Source organism: Myiozetetes cayanensis, unplaced genomic scaffold, assembly GCF_022539395.1.
Source record: "Myiozetetes cayanensis isolate MyiCay16 unplaced genomic scaffold, myiCay2020 scf16, whole genome shotgun sequence".
Classification (NCBI taxonomy): Eukaryota; Metazoa; Chordata; class Aves; order Passeriformes; family Tyrannidae; genus Myiozetetes; species Myiozetetes cayanensis.
In genome coordinates, this window is record NW_026087270.1 from 5,043,633 (window position 1) to 5,067,359 (window position 23,727).

General features: G+C 42.1%; 1 protein-coding gene across 2 annotated transcripts; it reads right to left on the reverse strand.

The window, feature by feature from the left end:
- Window positions 1-247: 247 nt before the first annotated feature.
- VPS35 (VPS35 retromer complex component) lies at window positions 248-23,631 on the reverse strand. Of its 2 annotated transcripts, none has more exons than XM_050311143.1 (17): window positions 23,577-23,631; window positions 16,634-16,732; window positions 15,080-15,176; window positions 14,168-14,291; window positions 12,497-12,679; window positions 11,980-12,193; window positions 11,146-11,229; window positions 10,601-10,710; window positions 7,464-7,560; window positions 7,225-7,373; window positions 6,508-6,715; window positions 5,839-5,994; window positions 5,124-5,246; window positions 4,017-4,196; window positions 2,636-2,875; window positions 1,838-1,981; window positions 248-1,144 (listed from the first exon to the last, which is right to left on the reverse strand). In XM_050311143.1, the coding sequence occupies exons 1-17, from the start codon at window positions 23,577-23,579 to the stop codon at window positions 965-967; spliced, it is 2,391 nt and encodes a 796-aa protein (XP_050167100.1). In that variant the 5' UTR covers window positions 23,580-23,631; the 3' UTR covers window positions 248-964. The 2 variants fall into 2 exon arrangements, with proteins under 2 accessions (XP_050167100.1, XP_050167099.1); XM_050311142.1 differs by having other exon boundaries at window positions 23,571-23,605.
- Between the last annotated feature and the right edge of the window lie 96 nt (window positions 23,632-23,727).

Below are 23,727 nucleotides of genomic sequence, written 5' to 3' on the forward strand. Positions count from 1 at the left end.
TATGCCTCAAGGTATGTGATAAAAGCACTCTCAAACATGAACACACATCAGCACAGCATCCCTTGGAACAATACTGGTATGAATGATAAACTTCTCATTAGAAGTGCCAGCAGCCTCCCAGCTTGTCCTGGTTAACTCGCCTTGATTCTTCTGTCCCTACAAAACGGAAGTTCTTTCACTCTTATCAAAACGTTCAACATTAGCTTTGGGTTCAACAGTGGGCTCTGAAGAGACATGAAACAACAGGTGTTAATAGCAACTTTATTGTTCCACTGGTGCAAAATCATGATACTGAATAAACTTGTGTAATGCATTTTCCCCTAAATTTACAGTAATGAAGGTTATACATATCTATATAGATTGCAATTTCTCTATTTTTTATACTATTTGGAACAAAATTATCTTGATAAATATGCCCTGTGCACAGTACTGGCCCTCACTGAATGTCACAGAGCCTTAATATGCAAAATATAACTTCTGTTTTTGAACATGGTACTTTAAAACTCTCCAAACATGCATTAATATATTCTAGTTTTTAGGGAAAAATATTACACTTAGTCTTAACTTGCATTAAAAGAAAAGCACAAGCAGAATTTGACATACAATAATCCCAAAAATCTGATGCTCTGTAAGGATCAGACACAGTTTCAGGTGACAGTCACTGCCAGTTTAGAGCTCTAGTGCTACAGAAGCAACAGTGAACAGACAGAAGAGAAATCAGAACCAAAGAGCCCTACCATGTCACATGGATTTCAAAGGAAGTTTCAGCCATGCTAACTGATGAAATCTGTAGTTGCTGGTCCAACCTTTCAAATTTGTTAGAGTACTCAACACAAGTGTTTGAAGTGCCAGACTGAACACGTGAACGTTAACTTAACTTGACATTTCTGAAAGGCACAACCTAGGAATCTATCTTAAAAAAACATACAGTATGTAAATGGAAACAGGTACAGTGAGTGTCTACCTAAAGAACAAGACCTTCATAAATTGGCCCCTCAGATTCTGGTGATTCCCTCCTCAGACGCAAGTGCTCCAGTGTGTTGTGAAAGTGTTTGTTAATTTGTTCTGTTTCTTCAGTAGACTCAAGGTTTGGGAGATCTTCTCTGATCTTCTGTATAAGCTGATTCAAAACCTGAATTGTCACCTACAGAACACAGAACAGGAGTCATCAACATCACCTGCGTACAAGTGCACAGACAGGGGTTTTAAGGGACTTGTTCCTGAACTATTTGTACTGGTCAGTTCTTCAAACCATTGGTAAGACTATGCAGACAAACTCTTGGGGGCTGCCTTCTCTTACTCCTCACAGGACCCTTCCAATTTCAGTTTTGTGGAAGTTCCCCCATCCAAGCAAATGTGAAGAACTGAAATCATTATCCTGATAGCTTTGTAACTGCTACCACTGCATTTCTTTCCAATGGATTCAATGCAAATTTAAAAAGCTGTCAACAAATGATGCACATAATCAGACTGTCCGTGCACTCTTAATTGTTTCTGTACAGTCAGTAAGGTAATATCATCTAAGCATCTCATCTAAGTCCCAGCAAGTTTTGATATAATACACGTTTCAGGTATCCAAATCTCACAATATTAGGTTCATAACTAAATTTCCCATATTTGGCATTTTCCCCCCATGTAAGAAGAATGAAGTTTAATCCACAGTTTTACTTGTATATCAAGAATTGACTACTCTTGTTTTCTAAACAGCAAAACTTGTGCCTCTCGTGAGAGATTACAGGGTAGGCTGAAGAGCCATGATTTGGGGTATAAGCATAACTAAAGAGCTTAAAGAAATGCAGTTTAAAAAAGATGCAATAGAGAACAGATTTCCACTCACCGCCTCATTTTCCTTTTCATAAAAATAGATATATCTATTCAGAATTTCTATGAAGAGCTGGACTTGCAGAGAAGGGTCCATGCACTGATTTGCTATCTTCAGAGCCTTCTTTAGGCATTCCATCACTCTTTTTCCTCCATGAAGCTAGCAGGGAGAACCCAAGAGTTACAAGAAATAAAAGAATTTCAGGGAGCTCCAGTATCCGCTCCCTTGGCAACATATGGCATTTCCTGGGGGTCTGCCACAGAAACACAAAACCACACAAACTGTGCAGAGCAAGCTGTCATTGAAAGCTCACCAGTATTAGATTTCTTTTTCAAATCAGACAGTAGCACGAACAATTGTTGAAAGCCTTCAGTTATGATATCAATTAACTTTGTAACATGTACAATAAGGCATACTTTGAGGAACACATCGCAAACACTGCTCTTTATAATGACAACAGCTTATGTGACAAGCCCTGAGGAACAACAGTACTTTTTTTTACCTTTACCTTCAACAACTTGTGTCTTTAACTTGGAAGTTTAGTGGTTCACATGCAAACACAGTTACTGCAATACACACATGCAAAATGGAGACGGTCTTAAACTAGTTGACACTCAAAAGCTTGCCTGGTACTTAGAGTTTTCTCCCTTTTGGTATTTACACAGTTCACACTGCACTGAGATTTAAGAACTTCATATATGAGCATATATTCCAACCAAATCTACATCACATCGACTTTAGAAGTGTCTTCAAAAGAAAGGCAGAGCTGTTACTGAGGTAGGATGTGCTACACTGCTGTCACTTTGTTCTTACCTCCTCTCCATTCTTGTCAGTATTTCGGCCAGACCAAAACAGATGGGCACAAGTGCTCACAGCCCGGCACTGGTCTGGCTTCTTCAGGAGTTTGGATGCTGCCAGTGCACACTGAGTCCTCAAAGGCTCATGGTTCTCCTCACTGAAGCACTTCATCCTCTCAAATGTCCCAATTATCAAGGTGATTGCAGCCAGCTGTGCTTTTGAGTCACTGATTTCATCTTCATATAGAGAGAAGGCCTAGTCAAGGGAGAAAGCAAGACTCAATCAGAACACATCAGAAAAAAAAAAATCACACCTGCTAGCGGCACAGCAGGAAACTGTCCAGCTTTACATTTGTTCAAAGCTTCAGCCAGGAAGAAAGATCTTTAATTTAGAGTGCCAAAATCAAGTTAAATCCACAGACCAGAAGTAAGTTTTAAAGAAATACTATTCAAGTAGTCACAGGAAACAAATGTGATTCCACATATAAAGATAGAGATACAGAACTTAAGTAGCAGAAATAATCCCTGAAGAGGATTTGGTTCTTTGAAACAAACAAAACAGCAGAGCACAAATTGAGTGGTAGGTCAGTGATGATAGAGGAGGTAAGAAAAGCACTTGCACTGCTGCTACATGGATGAAGAATCTTCAGAGACAAGACAAGACTAAAGCCTTGATCCGTATCTCTAATACAAAGTACATGATTGTGACGCTGCTCTCCTCTTCAGAATGGAGCTGCAACAGCAACTGATCGAAGGCAGTAGCAAAGGCTGAGTTCATCAGCAATTCCATTTAAAAGCACGCATTAGTAGCAGCATTAGAGGAAAGATTAGGACAAAGCTTACAACGTGGATAACATGAAATACATCAGTTCTTTAACTGATGGGGAGGAGGGGAAGGTTTTTGCAGTAAGCAGGGCTTAAGACCAAGGTACAAGTTCACGTGGATTTTCAGGGTAGTTTATAATAGGTTTCAGTGAAATGATTTTAATTAGCAAAGCCCGACATGGCAATTGTGAACACTGCAAATTTTAGAGAACATCCAAAGAGTGTGGTGAGGGCAATACCAGCTGGATAACAGGAGCTGGGAGACAGAAGCAGTGAAGGAGCATTTTATGTTGAGAAAGCTACACTCCTCCAGTGAATCAACTACAGGAGTAGGAGGCAGCACTGCAACATGCCACGTGTTGTCAGACTGAGCACTCAAACCAGTAGCAATGGAGCTTAGCTCCACAGCAGCCTGGGAAGCAAGAAGGAAGATGAGGATTTTCTACCCAGCAGCGTTAGCTGTCTATAATTTAGTGTGTTTTAATCACACTGGATGGTTCAGTGTTCAGGAATCCCACCCCAGTCAAATTAAAGGCAGTACATGAGACCAAGAGCAGCAGTTGGACACTCACCTGGGACATGAATTCATAGGCCACAGTTTCGTGATTCTCAAAGCCAATCTCTCCTGCAGCCAGTGCTCCCTGCAGGAAGAGGCGGAGGGGCAGCTCTGCCAGCTCTGCTTTGATCAGAGCACTGATGGTCTGATGAGCAAACGAGAAGATCTTCTGGCACTTCTTTTCCCATTTGTCATCCTAGAGAAGAAAAACAAGTAAAAGCTTGAAAAAAAGTATTGCTATAGGAAAAGAGAACCTGAATTGTACTGAGATCTGTTAAGTGCTCCAGCCTGCTGCCCTCTGATGTCACTCCAATCACCTGTTTACTGAAGCAGTAATGAGTGCCCCAGCAGTACTGTGCTGACCTCACTGGTCTTCACAACGTATTTCTAAGTTATGACAATTTCACCCCCATTTTTCCTACCAGCTCATAGAAACCTTCCTCAGAAGCCTACACCGAATTGCAGCTACGAGAGCTGCTTTGAACATAACTGAGCAAAAGCCTCATTAGTGAAGCAGAGAAAAATTCTGCTCAGTCTGGAGCAACCAGAAGCGGGAGAGAATATTAAAACCTTTACTTTGAAGAGTATTTTAATCAACAGCAATTAAACTTATTTCCCCACAATAAGAGAAATAAACATTTAAGCTAACAATCTCCATCAGAAAGCATTAAAGGGCCAAAATGGCTAAGTCATTGCTTTAGTGTGCACTTTTGCAACTACTGTGTAAGTTAATCTATTAAAAAGCACTTGTTTTTAGAAACATTAAAATAGCATAGCTACAAGTGAGAAATTGATGAATTTCAATATCCAGATTTAAATCAGTTTCATGCCATCACTTGTCTGGTCTCCAGCAAAAGTACATAATCAGTCACCTTCATGAATAAAGCCAATTTCTGCTTCACTGTTTCTCAAGTGCCAAAGTATTTTAATATGACTTGATAAAAATCACGAGATTAGAAAGCATTCAAACCTCAAGCAAAAATATGCCTTGAGCAAAAAAAAAAACAACAAAAAAACCACAAAAAACCACACAAATAAACCACTAGCATTCTGCATCAAGTGTTAGCATACTGAAACCAAACAAAAAATCAAGCATACCAGAGCAGCCAAGAGGTCAACTTACCACTTTGGAGTTCTCTTTGTAGCGAAAAGCAAGCTGGTACGCAGCAAAAACCAACGGGGGCAGCGTGAAACGAATGCGCTGGTTCCCACCCGCACCAAAGTGCTTCCGGGCAGTGTTTAGGATCTGAAACAGAAGCACTGTAAGCTTAGAGAATTCTTAAGAGAGGAGTGTTATTTGCATCTATAACTTAATCTCTATGGAAAGACATGATGTTATCAACAGATAACTTAAAGTATTTTGGGGGGACTTGAATTTAAGTTAAAGTTGCTTTATTTGAATTAAATTTGTGTGGTCTCTCTAGCTTTTTATAGGGTATCAGCCTGAACTTTCCCCAGAGCTGTTTAATAAGTGTTAGGCAACACTTGCTGCATTATATTAACTGCAGATCCATTTTGGATTGTGCAGCCAGGTGGAAGTTGCCTGAGCTCGCATTTAATAACGACATCAATACATTCTGTCCTCAACTCAGTGGAAGTTGCAAAAAAGACCATTCCTTCTCACAGCACCTGTGGGAAAAGTAAAAGAGAGAAACCAAATTTCACGAAACTAAACTATAGTGCCACATTCTGGTGGACACACATGCGACCTTTGCCATTTTCCCCCTCATTTAGTTTTTCATTATGCCCCAGCTCCCAGCTTCCCCTGAGCCTTTGAGAGTCAATAATGCAAGAAGTGACAGTCAGAGCACAACCACTCAGCACCCCCAGTCCCATACCAGGTACTGCTGGTCAGGGTCATCGGAGCGCAGAAGGTGAATAAATCTTCCCACAAGGCTCTGCTCATCAGCAAAGTCCTCAGGGTCAGGATCTTCAGCAGGCTGATCTGGTTGGTCCTGGATCAGCGTGGATACCAAATTCATGATAGCATCAACCTGTTAAAGGCAACAGAAGCTCTGTTTAAAGCAGAGTAGTCTACAAGCAGAAGCTGACAGCAACTGGGAACATCTTAACAGGCATTCATAGTGCTGATGCTTTAGACATATGTGCCTTACTCCCTGAAGAAGGGTCCTTCTTGGCACAAGTGGGATGGGACAGCACAGCAGTGCAGAGGAAATTCAGATGCCAAAAGTACCACCCAACCCTCTTTAGGTAGCAGGCCTAGTTTTAAAGAGACTCGGGGTCTCTGTTAAAACCTAACAGCAGTAGTGTCAGGGCTGAGGTTGGGTAAGACCAGAAGCAGTCTCTAGGTTAGGTAAGATGTGCAAAGACATTTAAGAACGTGAGGAGGAATTATCCAGTGGGATAAAGCCAGTGCCCAGGTGGAGAGGCAGGTGCACACAGGCTGGGAAACAAAGCATGCCCTGCATGAAGTCACTTGGTATGTATTTTCAGGTGTTCAAATGCTATTTTAAATACCTAGAATTTCAAGTCAACTTATGCCATACCTGTTCTTGGGACACAATTTCTGTGTTATAGTCCAATACATTGCTAAGCACGTAACAACTCATGCTCTTCCTGGACTCGTAATCAAAGTATTCAAAGAGTGGGTGAAAATGTTTTAGTTTCAGAACTGTCAGGATATTGTTGTAAGTATCAACAGGAATCTTCAAAAGTCTGGTCAGCTCCTTAGAAACAGCACTGCTTGTTGCAATACTAAAAGAAAATATATGCAAAACTCACAATTAATCAATAGTTCACACATGTAGACAGATTTAAAGCCTGCCTCACAATACCAATTCTGAAGTATCCCACAACAACTAAGCAACTTGTTGCTAGGGAGAAAGGAAATAAAAGTGTCAAAACAAGTCACATCTTGTTCTTTGGGACATACAGTGCAAAAAACAATGTTTAAGTTGCTGATAGCAGAAGCAGAGACTGTGGCTGCAAATCCAGCTCTAGAGTGCTACAAGGGATGCCTGGATAATGACTGCACACAGCTTAGCATACACATTGTGTAGCTGTGCAGCTGCACAGTGGGATTTATGCACAGGTGAGCAGTTAATCAGCAATTTATCATGATTGTCTACAGCCTGGCCCAAAAGCAGTAATCTCACACATCCAAAGCATGTCTGCTATCTCACCAAATGTGGTGCAGTGCACAACTCCAGATTTTAGGTTATTGACTGCCATGCCAAAGAGAACTCAAAGAGACATTTACTTACTGTTCCAGATTAAGTTTATTGAATATTTCCACAGTTGTCTCCAACACCTTGTCGACATAGTCAACACGGTCTGGGTAGCATTTCATAGCCAAATTAATGAGAGAAACTTGCAAAGACACCACATCCTCTGAGGGCATGTCCTGTCGAGACTGAAATTTCAAGACAGCGCTAAGCTGATACAAATGCACATAACTTTGCAAAAAAATACCCCAAACTGCATGCAAGAACACCCAGCATACCTGTATAACAGTAGCAACCTGCTGTGAAAAGATGTCAAAGAGTTTGATATCTGCTGGGATACCAGGTCCATCTTCACGATGTGCAAATAAAGCTAACCTGGTGACACAGCAAGGAAAGCAGCTTGGTCAGCACTGTTTTTCCACTCCTCAGATACAGACCAGAAAGAGGTACTGGCAGAAAAAGCAAATCCTTTAGGTATTTTTGGAAGCTCTATTACAAGCAAAAAGGAAATTAATGGAAGTCATAAGTTTTACGAGCATCTGAGTCTGGTATCTATCAGTCCTGGAAAAGAGTCTGACAGAAAAGGCAAGGTGAAGAAGGAGCAACAAGGACATTCGTAATCAGTGTTCTTCAGCTCGAAGCAAATGTTCTATTCTTTCCAGCAGAGAAAGAGGCATAGAGCAGGTTGATGGAAGAGCAAATATCCTGAACTCGTTCAGCGATATTACTGAAATTAAGACACCCAATAGCAGTCACCACAAAATAGTCTCCAGAGCGAAAAAAAGCCACAGAAGAAATAAGCTGACTTAACTATGCTTTGTCTCTAAAGACTGACTGACATGTTTGGGACTTCCACTGTCCGTAAAGAACAAATTACAAAGTAAACTTGAAGTGGAGAAGAACACCTTTTTTGGGAGGAGGGAGGAGGGGGAGTGGAAAAGCAAGCAATTTCTGGCCAGCAAGCACTCAAGAGATGACAAGAGGTATTTCTAGCTGGAAGGGAACAAAGTCATGCCAACCACCATTGCTGCAGAAATGAGATACAAGATAAGAAGAATCGCTACAGGAAGGCTAGCACCTTACTAAAGCTGCTGCTAAAGCAGCACTGATGTCTTGACTTGCTAATTGTTGAGATTATTCTACTCTGAATTAGACAAAAAACTATAAAAGTATGTAGGAAAAGGCATCAAATTAAATTTTTTAAGTTATTTTTTATAGGGTTTCTAAACTTTGATTCTGAATGAACTTTGGGTCTGAAACAGAAACAGGTAAGAAAAGGTTGAGGTGCCAAAAACTTGACTGCCAGGAAAAAGAGACATTGAATTTATCTTATATTTCATTAGGGTGGTAAGACGTAGACTTCCTAACATCAGAAACAATCACTGCCTTTTCTCAAAGGGACAGAGCAGCTTTTCTTGGCAACAGCTCAGAGCGTAAGGCCAGCACGCTACAGAGTAAGAACAAGTTGCAGGCACATGGCAGCATAATTAAAAGCCATGAATGGTCTAGTAAGGCAAGAAAAGATCCCAAAGCAGCAAGACTATTTGCAAAAAGGCTCCTTTAGCAGGAAAGCCCCATAGGAATAAGGACAAAATTGTCACAAGTTTCTTCAGTAGTCAGTGACGTTCAGATGCAATTAAACCACAACAGCTGAAACGAAGATGAGAAATGCCAGCAGGTACTACCTACATGGGGCAGCTTCCCATCTTAACTACACTACACTGAAACACTGAGCAGTTGCTCCTACAGCTCCAGTCCAAACACAAGAGCAACACCCTCCCTACATGCATGGATTCCAAGGACAGAGCCATTCATTTCCTCCAACACTTGCAGTAACACTACAGTCACAATCACAAGTTGCCATACTACAGAGATAACCATCACATTGCCACCTTTCTGCCCTTGCCCTGTCTGGGAGGACAGCAGGGTCACTGCCAGTCAGTCACTCACTGGTGCTTTTAACAGTAAGAAGAGAGAAACTTTGGCGTTACCTCCACAGTAAGTTAAGTCCTCAGAGCAGACATGACAGCAGAAGCTACACTACAAAAACCTTCTCACAAAAATGATATGGCAACACTGTAATGTAAGAACCTGGCAAAAGATCGTGTGATCTCTGTTCAAAGTAGGTTCAAGATAGACAGTCTCAAAAATCAGGTTGCTATAGGCAATGCTTCTTGGGATCTGGGTTGTTTGGGGGTTTATTGCCTTTTTGTTGGTTGGTTGGTGTTTTCTTGTTGTAGTTTGTTTGTTTTGGAGTTTTGTTTTTTTTGTTGCTATTTTTGTTTTGTTTAGGTTTTTGGTTTTGTTTGGTTTTTTTTAAAAGATGACAAAATTACAAAAATTCTCAGCCACAGCAAAGTGAAGTAAACCAATGAACTCCTGTGAACACCTCCTCTGAACCGCTTCTCTGACAAATACTGCAAGATTTTTCCAATAAAACCAAAGTCTTGAACAAATAAATTTGACATAACCAGGAGAAAAACTGCAGACTTGGTAAGCAAAAAGTTCAAGATCTTAAGTTATACCAGTCATGCTCGGTATACATGTTCCATCTCCAGACACCAGAGGAGTTAAGGTAATCCTGGCAATTGCTGATTGCCAGTGGGACCCAAGATCCCCACGGTAACCGAGGTCCATCCATTGGTGCACGGACCAGATATGCAAAGGCACATGTTTGTGTGCAGATGCAAAAATGAGGCTTTTTTGAGGCTTCCACAAGCCATGCAAGTGCACTTCGTGTCTGCAGTAAGAAAGTGCAGGTAGTCACTGATAGTCTATGTTGCTTCCTTTCAAGACATAAATCAAAACTTCAGTTTGATCTTAAAGGTCTTTTCCAACCCCAGTGATTCCAGGATTTCCCCCCCATAGTTGAATTCACTGCAAGCAGTACCTCCACAGGAAAGAACATACTTCTGGGAGAACAGGCAGGATGCTAGTGGCAAGAATTAAGAATTAAGAAGGTAGTTCCATTTCTTACTAGCTCCTTTCTGAAGAGGTATTATGTTATGTTCTCTAATCAAAACTGCAAGGTAAAGTATCCTTGATGCACAGTTTAGCCATTGGGATCTTCAAGTTTTCTGACTGATATGGCTGTCAAAGTAGAACACTGCTGCCACTTCAGGAACAAAATTGGTCAATAATAAATGGGCTGTTTCCTGGCTTAATCTGGTTACAGGATTTAATCAGTTCATAAAGCAGGTTTCATTGGAAGCTGTAAAAACAGAGTCCAGAGAGCAGAAGCTATAGAAATAATGTTCTTCACAGTTTGAATTATAGCTGATAGAAAGACATGGAAACAAGTGAAGTTAAGTGATATCACAAATTAAAACACATTCAAATAGTCAAAGAATTATCATCTGCTTGTGCACAACACAAACTTAAGTTTGAGCCAATTTCCACCCCCTTGGTCACTCACCTGTCAATTAAAGCAATAATTATATTTTTCACATTCACATTTTGGTGCAGCTCAGCACAGGCTCTGAGAAATGGGTTCAGGGTTTGGAGGTGAAATTCATCTGGGAAAACCTGAAGTTTTAGATCAATAGTCATCAAGTTATAAACTGAATTTGCCCATTGACACACAGCAGTAAAACGCAACAGAATAACTGTAAAGCAGAAAGCCACATAGTAAATACAGTCTGGCCTATGAAGCTGACCTTGATTGGGTAAATGCATGAAGGAAGAGATGTAAGACAAATGGGTAACTTGAGGGCCCAGCTATCTACTACAACTCAGGCACTGCTGCTCAGATGCTTACAAGCTTCTGCAACAGAAGGAGCACAAAATGCATTCAAGTCCCCTCTGCCCATCTGGTAAAAAATACAGGACAAGCCACTGTGTAAAAGTCCTAGTGATGAAGCTTTCCAGTTCATGAGGAAGATGTGAAAGCTGCCTGAATCTGACTAAGAGTAGAGAGGTGTCCCTGTGTCCCATCACGGCAACTGAATTTAAGCAGCTCACCTGTATGATGCACTCCATGAGGTACTCCTGAGCTAAAGCATCTCTACAGTTCACAACCTGCTCCAGTATTCCTGGTAGAACAATCTGGAATAGGGACCAAAAGTGTTGCAGTGATTTTACATTTACTTCACAAGTTTATGTTTATATATGCATTCAATCAAGGCAAAGTGGAATTTCTAACAGTTCTCAGCTTATTCTGTACATAAAGGCTTTCTGATAAAAAGTCACACTTTTCTTAAGTTCCATCCTTCAGAGAAAAAAAATCTACTGGTCTCAGACATCTGTCCATTTCATACATTATGCAAGCTTTGATTCAGTAAGTCAGTGTTACTATCTTTGCTGGCACATACCACTGCATCACTCAAAATCCTTTTCAATAGCTATATGGTAGAACTTCCAAGGGACAGACTTTTAAATAATATATTTGCTTCACTGTCATTTCATGTAATAACAATTCTCTTGAATGCTTTGGGAAGCATAGCCTCATCACTTTTAAAGTCTACCACAGAATGCTATATATGTACACACCCCTTAAACAGACTCCCTGTTCTTCAAGTAAAGTGGGAATCAACAAGGAAAGTTTTAAAATTAATTGTCAGTGTTACACACAAACTTATAGTAAAAATGCATGGTTCATGTCCTTGGCCTCACAACACATTGCAGACCTTCATTAGTACTCAGAACTTTTCCTCAGGTGAAGAGTTTGAGAAGTACCAGGACTACTGAACTTTTAGCATAGTTCAGGTACGTTCAGCACTTCCAGCTGCTCATCTGAAAGTCCAAACGAGTTTCATTTGGAAAAAGTTAGTCAGAAAGGATGGACAGACATCCCACCTGCTTATATCGCTCCACATTGACACCTTCCAGCTGGCTGAGGCGAACCAGGTTTGTTCCCACCAGGATTCTCAGTTCCTGCCTTTCGCGCTCCCTTTTCTCCCTGTCCCGACTGTGGCCCTGGTGCTGCATCCGCACCCAGAGTTTGTTCATCTCAGCAAAGTTCAGCAGCACAAAGTCCATGGAATCACTGATGTCTCCAGTGGTTTCTTCACTGCAATTGACAACAGGTTAAGAACAGGAAAAGCTTGTCAGAGGTATTCATCCTTCCACCCACTGGTAAACAGAGTTTTTAAGAAGGCTGGAGGGTGGGGAAGTGTGTGATGGGATATCTGGGTTCATAAGAAAGGTTCATACCCTCACTTGTAAGAAACCTTTGTTCTGCAAGGGAATTCTTAATGGACAAAACACCTGTCAAGTCTCTACTTCTCTCAAATCTGAAGGAAGTTATACAGAAAATTTAAATATGCTCTGTTAACAACAATAATTCTACCAAGTTATAGCCCATCCTTCTTACTCTGCTTGCTCGCCTTCATCTGGTAAGATATTCCTGGTACACTGCAGGAGATAGTTCCTAAGGAAGAGGCCTCTAAGAGGATGCTGCACTCCACGGCACATCTCCACCAGGTCTTTCAAAATATCTTTCCTGGACTGTGGAAATGACTTGACATAGACAACACCTACTGTTATCAGGAGATACCTGCAAAAGGCACAGAGTCAAACAATAAATCAAAGTAACATCATCACACTTAAAGGCAACAGTTCCTTTCTTGCATCCTGGCAGGATTACCAAAGCACAGAAAAAGCAATAAAATATCATCTAGGTCCCAAGATTCTGGATCTTGAGTCAGCTTTCAACTCTGTTCTCCTTTGTTACAGAACACAGCAAGTCAGAACAGCCACTTGACCTCATTACAGTGCTCGATACCTCGAATGTATAAATGCTCAGCAAGCACAAAGTTCTGAATGCTCCCAGACCAGCTGGTCTATACTGCCAGCATTCCACCAAGCTGCAAAACAGCTCTGGCACATACAGGTAAGTGATCTATGATGGGGAAGCAGCTAAGCCTCTTTCACACTGTAGTCCAGCAGGACAGGAATTATGCTCTTCAGAACCCCACAGGTCTGAGTTCATTCCTTCAGCACCTCTGTTTTAGGCCAGAGACAGAAGGAATATGGGAGAAACAAAGGACTGATGCTCCAGTATATTTGGACACTCCTTCAGCTTAAAAGCATACAGTGCTCAGAACCTTCACGTACTTGGTTTAGAGGCCTCAGCTCTCCCTGCCTGCTCCTCTGCCTCACCATGGATGTGCACAGAACCTCCAGGAAAGCATCAGAAATGTTCCCCAGGGAGAACTAGAGTCTGCATCAAGCAGGCAGGAAGACAACTCTAATCATGGCACACAGGGGTAAGACACTATGGTAGGCATTAGCCAAACTCCATAAACTGCATGAAGGTGCAGCCTGGTGTGTCCAAAGCTTCTTCCTGGCATAAACATAAGGTCAGGAATGAAAAACTTTGGTACCAATCAAAATCCAAGTCCGAAGACAGACTCTCTCAAATATGTTCTGCAGCCCAGTGGTCACACATATAAAGATAAGCTTTCCAGGTGCTTCCAGTATCATTTCTGGCATTAAACAAAATATATTCAGAAACACAGATTCTAAGGGTTAAGTTACAGAAATCTCCAGCTTCCTTCTCACAATTCTTATTCTCTGAAGAGGCAGATGGTTATGAGGTATCTGCTGCGTGTGAGAATCTAAGATCTAGACCCCCAGGTACAAGTTCATTAACAGGTTCATTCATTAACATTAATAGAAGCAGTTAATAAATACAAAGTCAACCTCACTGATCACAGTGTGGTACTTGGTTAACCTCCCCTGACCAGCTATTTACCCAAAAGCCAACTTTATTCCAAGATTAAAGTGCTTCCATCTTGGTCATGTGCAAAATCAACACACTGACAGGAAGAACTGACCTTCTGCAGCTGCACTCTCAGCCTAATCTCAGAAGTCTCACAGTAATCCACTCAAGATAGCAGAAATACTAGTCACCAATGCAAACTGAATTCCTGCTGTCAAGCAAGAAGGCAGAGTCAATCCCTGAACCCAGAGCCTGAGCACTACCCACCAGTTAAAAACAGAAAAAACAAACAAAACCAGACACTAGCATATACACACTTACAGTCTTGGAATGATATTTCCTGCGTACTGTACTAGCTCATAAAGGTCTGCCACCTTCCTTCCTTTGGCAAATTCATCTGTCAGGTAGACTTCCAAGTAGTGCAGCTCATCAGAAATTGCCATGTCTTTTTCTCACAGTTAAGGATCTTAAATTAGAATGTCTTGAACAAATTTTCATAGTAATTTGCTCATCCACAGCAAGGAAGAAAGATGTTGTACCAAATATAACCATGCCCAAGCAGGCAGCACTTCTGAACCAGTAACTGCTACTGGGATATTTGTGCAAAGTTAACCCCAAACCTTCAATCATAATTTTTAACGTATTAGAAAAGGGAATAAAACCCCAAGCTACTAAATCAAAACTGCAAAAATGAATGTGACTGAACAGAGTATTAAACTGACAGCATACTATGCATCACAAAAGATTGTCATCCCCACATGGAGAAATTAGTATTCGAATATATTCACATTCTGTTCCCAAGTCTCTTTAAAAGGCTCCTCTTCTTCAAAGACCACAGTATGCAAAGTAAATACATCAAGGCACTGACTCATTTAGAAGCTAAGATAATGATGAAGGGCAAAAGTTAGTTGGTTTTACAGATTTTGCAGTAGTATCCTGCAAGCAGAATTGTTTTACAGAACTGATTTTTTAGACCTAGATTCCTGAAACCTCCCAGGGGAAGATATGAGAGACATTAAACACCTGCTTTATACCAAAGAGAAAAAAATCAACTTATATAGTGAGTAGATAAGTATATATTCTCCTACAATATATACAGATAATTGAATACTGAGGAGCAAAGTGCTAGTAAATACCTGAGACTGACAAGATACCATTAATGTCAACAAAAGCAGATGAACATTTCATTCCCAATTCAACATTTCAACTATTAGGTTCCCCTTCAAAGGATACAGAGCTCATAATAGCTCTTTGGAGATAACATGGAAGTCCGCAGCTCACCAAGCATGTTGGAAGCATGTTTCAGAGCATCCATGAGCTTGTTTTTGTCCTTTAGAGGAAGAAAGAGAGAATAGTCTGTTAGCAATAACACTAGGCAACTGCAGGATTTTATCAATCTACACTTTTATCTTTTTTTTCAAAGGCAAGCAAAGACTAAGTAGGCATCAGGAAAGCACCAATTCTAATTAAGTCAATTAGTATATAATTAGTCAATTAATATACTGCCCATGGCTAATTAAGTGGAACATTACACCTGAAGGCGATAAGATATGTGAAGACAGAGCTACAGTAATAAATTGTAATACTAAAGGTACAAAAATCTAAAATCATTTTGCTTATGTAGCAATCCCTACCCACCTCCCAGGTTCTATCCAGCAAGCAAAACAGAATGGATTCCTCTCCTCCAAATCTGGTCTGCTGCTTTGCTCAGATCTCAGTAAGAAACCTCTAGCAGACAGGCAATGCACACTGCCATCAGCTTCTTCCCCTACTTCTCAGCCATGAAAAACACCCTACTGAAAGCCACTGCTTATCAGGCTGCATCTAACTTACAGTTCTGATGCACATAAATCACCTGGCATTACACACATAAACACAAACCTCCCATCTCCCACCTAAGCATACTTCTTAAACCCATCATAAGTAGCAGCAATAGGTTTTGAGGGAGAACAAAATGAATTGCTAGCGTGATCCACTTAGTATATTTATATTGTCACTCAATCCCTGATAGGAGTGAAAAGCTCAGCTACAGCTACTTCAAGAATTTCAAAAGCATTCCACAGAGTACAAAACTGGAAGAGCTGTTACCTTTCTTGTTACTGTCATGTGGCTGCAAACAAAGCTAGCTTAGTTAACCACATAAAAATACACGGGAATAGTTAAGTTTTCATTGCAACTTTAAGCAGTTTCTCCAAATAAAAATAGGCTTCTCAGACCTAAGGTGGCTATGTGTGATGACATCATCTGCCTGCACTGGCTACAGTCTCAAGATAAAATCTCAGCACAACACTAGCCAATGGTATTTTCCAGTCACAGAAGAATTCACACATCAGTCTACGGTTAATGACTACAAAATTTATCCTATGCAGCAGGCAATTTATTAGCAGCCCCAGAGTCTGTAATTGATACTAAGAAAAGACTATGTGGAAAAAAACAATAGTATGGTGCACAATAGCCTCATAATACAGTTCGATATATAAAATGAATTTGAACAATAACCTGGTTACTGCTTATTCTCAGTTTAGGCTCTTTTAAATTCAAGCATAAATTATAAAGGTACATCTTTTAACTTATCTTGTCAAATACTAGAGCAAAATCAGGAAGATATGTTCAAAGAATATTCAAGGCTCACTCTCAATGAGCAGCTGCCTCATTTATTTGCAAAGCCTCTGACACAAAGATACATAAAGGGTTAATTTTCCTCACAGCATTAGAGATTGGTATTGATTTACTGTTTTATTACTAGCAGACAAGAAGCTTCATTGCATTTTGAAGTCCCACTCTTACCAAGCATCTCTTCATCTGGAAAGACTGCACCTTCACAGCCTGAATGGCTTCATCCAGGAGTTTTTCCTGTTCATCCTGAGGAGATTGCTGTGTTGTTGGCTGGGAAAAAAAACACCAACAAAACAAACCAGAAGTCAATTATTTTTATCAAGCTGTTTATGACTTGACTAAAACTGGGTTCCCCCAGTTTAGAATGCAGTGCAAGTGACAGTGCAGTGTGACCACCCAGAGCTGTCAGAAATAGCTGTGTGATGTGTAAGGAGAAAGTTCCAGTACCCTGCAGAAACCTGAGGGCAGGTTACAGGTAACCTGGGAGCACCACTGCTTCTTGGAGTGCAAAGCCACGGGGGCAGAGCAGGGTCAACTTTTCCCTTCTCATTTAGAGGTCAAGAACCCTGTGCAAGTATCCTGCAAGGAAAAGCTCCAGGAGAGTGCAAAGACGACTATGCCAAGGGGAAGCACTGCTGTAACTTCTTCCCACACAGCTTCAAAGCAATGCCCAGACCACACACACTGGCACTGGACAGATGCTCTCCTGTGCTCACAAGTCACAAGTTCTCCATTAATTGCTGCCTGAGCCACACAATTCCATTCAGGACGAGTTTCAGATAAGCAAAGGATAAAGTACACTTTGTGCTTTCCGGAAGGGAGAAGCTACTTGCAGAAGGCAAGAGAAAGATGAAGAGAAGCAACAACTCTTCGTGTTTCCTACTTGTCCCAGTGACTCTCTTGCCTCTCCTCAGAGGCACATTCTACACCTTCAACTGAAACTTCCAATATCTTTTGACTTTCCAAGGATCATACTGCATTTTCTTATACTATTAAATAAATCCATTGCTTACAGCCTTAGATTTCTCCTCAATCCAGCTATAATAGACCTTACCCTGCAGCTGCTCCCTTCCCTCTACCAGATTGAGATTAGTTTCTATTAGCACCTTGAAGGAATCCACTAAGATGTCCAAATTTACTTAAATCAGAGCCCCCAGTGCTTTCCCCACCTGCTCTCAGCCTTCCTCCTAACACCTTACAAGGAAAAACCACCATCCACCTCCAGTTAAGGTTCAATCTTCAGCACCTCATTAAAGCATCTTCACCTCTCCCAGACTTGCAAGTTGTTTTCAGATGGTCTCTCTAAAATACTGTCAGAGATAAAAACGCTGATGTTGTGTTTCAACTACATCTTCTCTAGTCTTGACAAATTCACACAGCAGGTTCTCTGAGCCTTCAGCTTCAGTAAATTCTCAGCTATTTATACTTGTTTCCTCCATCCACTGTGTTCAGAAGGTTCCTGGTCCTCTCTTTTTCACTGCATTTCAGAAACCAAATAGCAGGCCATGAATTACACCACCCTAATGTTTTAAAAAACTGTATCTTCAGTACCAACTCCCACACACTCCAGGTTTGGAGTCCCCATAAAGTATCCTTTGAGAAGTGAGATGAAAATTGAGGTCATCTTTAAAATAGACAACTTTTAGTTCAACACCAATTTAATGGTTATGGAGCACTGCACACCCCTGTTATTCCCCATATTTAACTGGGATCTTGTTTTGCAACTGAAACCTGCCTAATAAGAGTCACAGACAGTATCTCCCCACTATCCTCTTCCACACACAGAGTGCCCTGCAATACTGTTCTTGCCTTCATCACTCCCTAACAGGCAGCAAAACTCTACTCTTAAAATTTCTCAATCACCCAGCTGGACAAAACCAAGGCTGATCTGATCCAACACAGGCGACAAACCTGTTTGAAGAAGGTCATACAAGACAAAGATTCCTTCCAACCAACCTTTCTGACTCAGAGTGCCTCAGTAATATTCAAACTATGCACAGTAACTGATTAAGAAGTCCATTTAGTCAACAGAAAAAGCCATGTCTGCTAATTAGGGTGGCTGCATCTCTTAAAGCCCTTTCTACATATAATTAATCACACAAAGTGCAGGTCTTCCAAAAATTATCTAAGCATAAGGCAAAAGCAGCAACCATGGCTACATGACCCTATTTCCCAGGCAATTCAATAGCTACAAACCCTTAGAAAAACTCAAACTGTGAAGCAAGTATGTTCTGCCAGCAGAAGTTTGCTGTAATTGCTAAGCTTTAATTATTCCATGACAGATCAGGCCTTCCAGGAACACCAAATGACAGTGCTGGGACTTGTGTGCAACAATCAATACCGAAACATCACGGAACAGACTTGCTGAATTATGTCTGTGCCAGAACATTGGTCACACTGTGCAGTCCCCTGAACCCACAGCAGTGCTTTGGAGAAGATAAATCACCCCTGAGGTGATGCCATACACTCTGACTGCTACACATCTCTATGAAAGCACAGCTAGAACCAATTCAGCAATGCCAATGGTATCCACAGCTTCCTAAGCCCCCTTCCCCTAATGGGCACTAAGCTCACACAGCTACCAGCCCTGCTCTTCCATCTCCAGTTGTTCATGGGACCATAAAGTGCTGGGAGAGCAGTTTAGGCTGTAAAACATCAAATAGGCTGGAAAACTAGCCCAGGTGATAGATAGTTTACCATTCACCTATTACTTCAGCCCACAGCAACATAAAACTGTACAAGTAGGGCCATGAAGAGAAGGCTTTTTAACAGCAACACAAAGTTAAAGCATTTACTGAACAGCACAGTATCTGCTGTGTTGGTTGATTCCATGTGCATTGGTTTCTTACTTCTGATGTGAAAACATGCTGCTTATAGCATAATGCTACTACAACTTTGAGACTATGCTTTAGGTGATACCAACAATGATCTCAGCAGATGTATCTATTTTCTTACAAAACTTTAACCATTGCCTTTTAGCAGCAGTTGGGAGAAAACTGGAATTTCAGAGCCTTCCCATTTATAATGAACCAGAGTCAGCTTTACATCAGATTCTGTCTGTGTTAACAGAAGACTGTGGCAGTACTTCCCTTTCTGCTCTCAGTTTGAGCAGCCAGGTCCCACACCCTATTGAGCACTGGGACCATAGTCAGTACTTGACTGAATTAATCAACAGCAGCATTTTTGTGTTACAGAAAAAAAAAGTTAATTTCTTGTGGTATCTCTTAAAGATACAGAGAATTAAGAAAGAGAAGGAAAATTAAATTTGTATCTGTTCTGATTTGAAGACTGAGAAGGTGATTGATTGGTCTAAACAAAGATGTCTTTACCACAAGGGTACTGCACTTCAGTGTCTAAAGAAAAGGCAACTGGAGCATTTTATAGCAGCACAGACAGTAAGATAATCTACTACTACTGTCACAAGCATGTAACAGAAGCAGTAGTGTTGCCTGAGGTGGTGTTTATAGCAGCTTTACTTCTGCAAGAATAGAAGACATTTTAACAGCAGCACCACGTAAGTTCTAACTCTTTCTTACCTTTCAAAGTCTGCATATTTACCAGTTTACCCTTTTGACTTCAGAAAGAAGCTACTTTCAGCTTCAGTACTGAGATATTTGCAAACATAACCTGGTTATTATCAAGTGATGCACAAGATCACATTAAGACACACATATCCTGATACACCTGCCTGAAGTTTGAGGATGTGTTGGCAAAAGGCAAGTGAAGTGGAGATAAGGCAAAAGCCCAGCAGTGACATCCAGCAGGGCACACACTGAATTAGAACATAGTTCTTCTGTCAATGCTGAACAAAGATTCAATGCTGAGCAAAGCTGTTTATGCTCTCTATCTTCCACTTAAATTAGTAACCTAGTAACACAAGATGGTATTTTCAAGTGTTATTTTATCAAAAAAGCAACTGTGATGTGGAGTCCTGTGCCCATTTACAAGCAACAACCTTGAACATAAGCCTTTGAAGTGGAAGGTACTTCGACACTGGACAAAAGCAGCAGTACTCCATAACCAAGGCACAGAATATCCTGCCTTGTACATGCACAATAAGGTACAAACTCCTGCATGAAGACAAGACAAGCAATTTATAGCAATTATGCAGCCATTTAGACTTCAAAAAAGCCTGAGCCTTACCCACACTACATACACTGCAAATGTTGAAGAAAAAAGGAGAGTTGAAGAGTTTTCTGCTTTACTCATTCCCTAACCTTTTCTCCTCTGAAGCCACAAGGAAGCAAGTGAGCAGTGGAGAAGGAACAAAGAACAACCTCCCACAGCTGCACCATCAGTTTCTGTACAAGAGACAACAGCCTTTTCTCAGCTCTGAAGATAGTGCTATCTTAAGTTACCACAGGCAAGTTATGGAAGTCAAAACACACAGCACATGAGTTTGGAGGGGGAGTGAGGAAAGCTCCCTTTTGGTGGGGGTTTTTGGTGTGCTTTTTTTTAGTTGTTGTTTCTTTCGGGTTTTGTTTCTTTGCTGTTTTTTTTTTTAATCAAGGCCAGTGAACCACAAGTTGCTTTGGAAAACAATTTTTTTTTTAAACCCCAAACAGCTTGAAACCAGCTGATCAGAGTGGGTAATACAAGTTATCCTGCAGGTAACAATTACTGAAGTGTATTACAGCAGCAGCAAACTCTGTTCTGGCCTGTGCCTTTCCTCATGACAGCAACTACTCTTGAACATACACAGCAAACATGACACCTCTTGTGTACAACTTACTGATTTTCTAATGCTCAGTTCTATGAGAACACTTGATAAGAGTCTTATTTAGTTCTATATTTGACACTGAGTTACACTCCAGAGCTGATTGTTATTTTGGGTCAGTGTGCTGACTTATTCCACGTAAAAATCTGCTGCCTTGCAGTACTGACACTGAGCAGAGCTGGAGTGAGATTGTCAAGCTACCAAACAGCTCACGTTCTGACACACAGGTATCTTAAGCAGTTGCAGAGTATAAACACAGAATAGAAGGTTTTGCTTCCATTCTAATGTGCATTTTCATCTAATCTCCACAGTCCTTTCCTTTAGATAACTGATGTGCTTACACAGCCTACTCCAAACATGACACTATGGTTTGCTCACATGCTTGTCTAATACCACAACAAGTGAGATTTACCGAAGGAGGTTTTCCTGCCTCCTCCTCCCAGCTGCATGTTATTAAGACTACCTACCAATCAATCACTGTTGAGCCACTCAAAATTAATGCTGCCCAAGAGAGAAGATGGGTTAGGTATGGAAGTGGATTGGGACAAGTGCCAGCCTGCAGATGAAGCCTGGGTGCACACAATGCACTGCCGTGGGAGGCACTGGGAGAATTATCACACAAAAAGCAGCATAGGTGTTTGATACCATACAGGAAGCATTACTCTGCAACACCAAGGGCCCCAGAACCTCTATTATATCTCACAGTACAGGAGCTCAAAGACAAACCAGAGAGACCAAAACATTTTTCACATGTCAAAACCTACTGAGGCAGGAAGCCATAAGCCCCTAGACTATCAAAGAGATGGAGTTTTTATTCAGGGGATGATCAAAACCAGCCAAAGTCCTATTAAGCATTCAGATTCAAGGTTTAAACCAAGCTCAGCCATAGGAAATCGCAGTGGAGCCTAATTTGGTAAAGGGGATTATCCCAAGTTTAATACCTGTAAGTTTATTTTTTATTGAATCACCTCATATCAGCTATTCTTAGAAAGAAGCCATGAACCAGACAAGTCTCAAGCCAATTCTCATGGAAATGACAGGCAGAGAAAACTTGTGTCGTTCCTCAGTCAATGACGATGATGTGGGGGACACATCATCAAAATATCGATGTGGGGGACAGAGACTACTGTCTACATAGATTTAGCATTTCTCATCACCCAATTCAGTATTTACCATTCCACTTTAAGTAACATTACAGGGTTTGCCCATACCACCCCCCCAGGATACAGGATTCATCTGATACCAACCTTAAAATAAAACTTTAAAAACAGCCTGTTCCAAAAGCCCAAGAGCTGCACAATCCCTTCTTTATAAAGCATTCAGTTATTTTTTGCCTATACTGCTAGTAATATTTATATTCCACACTTAGATTAATTAACATATCATGATGGTTACAGCAAATGCTGCTTAAAATTGTATTGAATATTAAATACAGAGAAGACACTGAAGACACACTAACAACTTGAGTTTTGCTAGGAAACCCGATCATCTCCTTATTCTCATTGAAGAATGAAAAGCAGTTCTCAGCAAATGTTATTTCCATGGGGAAATTCCAGGACTCACAGAACCAACTGGGTTGGAAAAGACCTCGAGATCATCGAGTCCAACCTGTGGCCAATAACCACCCTTGTCAACCAGACCAATGGCACCGAGTGCCACGTCCAGTCCTTCCTTAAACCCCTCCAGGGACGGCGACTCTGCCACCTCCCTGGGCAGCCCATTCCAATGTTTAATCATCCCTTCTGCGAAGAAATTCCTCCCAGTGTCCAGCCTAAGCCTCCTCGGCACATCTTAAGGCTGTGTCCTCTCGTCCTGTCAGTGCTTGCCTGGGAGAAGAGCCCGACCCCCATCTGGCTACACCTTCCGTGTCTCCCTCATAAACACCAACATTTGCGCCCAACAGCACTAATGAGCTGGGCCCGCCAATGCGACACCACCTTTCCTGACGGAAAAGAAGTTCAGTAGGGCAGCCTGGGGCAGCAGTTCTGAAGGGTCAGCAGAGCGGGCTGGAGGGACAGCCCGGGCACACGTGCCCAGCAGCGGCAGAAACACAACGCCGGCTCCATCCCAGGGGCAGCGCGACAAAACAGCCCGAAACTCTGCCCGCCGGTGCAGCAACAAGAACACCCCGACCAAAAACCCCACTTCCCCTGCGCCCCCCACGAGCCGAACGCGGCGGGGCGGGGACCGGCCCCAGGCCCAGTGCCCAGCCCGCACCTCCGCCCTGCCCGGGCCGGACCGTGCGGCCTCCGCAGCCCCGCACCCGCCGGGCCCAGCGGGGCGGCTCAGGGCGGTGCGCGGGGCCCAGGCCGTGCTGGCCCGGGCTGTCCGTGCCCCCCGGTGTCCCCCGGGCCGCTCCCCGGCGCGGTGCCGGTGCCGCTGCCCCCTCACCCTCACCATGGTCGCGCCGCCGCCGCCCCCGCCACCGACGCCCGGTCATGTGACTGCGCCGCGCGCGCCGCCCCGCCCCGGCCGCCGCGCCGCGCCCTCCCCATTGGCCCGCCGAGCGCGAGCGCCGCGCCGCGCGCCGATTGGCCGGAGGGGCCGG

What these genes read in the sequence shown, in the direction of transcription:
- VPS35 (XM_050311142.1), bottom strand. An exon ending in GGAAATATCATTCCAAGACT is followed by an intron (nt 12,680 to 14,167) that starts GTAAGTGTGTAT and finishes TGCCTTTTGCAG; the next exon opens with GTATCTCCTGATAACAGTAG. An exon ending in CTGACAAGAATGGAGAGGAG is followed by an intron (nt 1,982 to 2,635) that starts GTAAGAACAAAG and finishes TCTCCCTGCTAG; the next exon opens with CTTCATGGAGGAAAAAGAGT.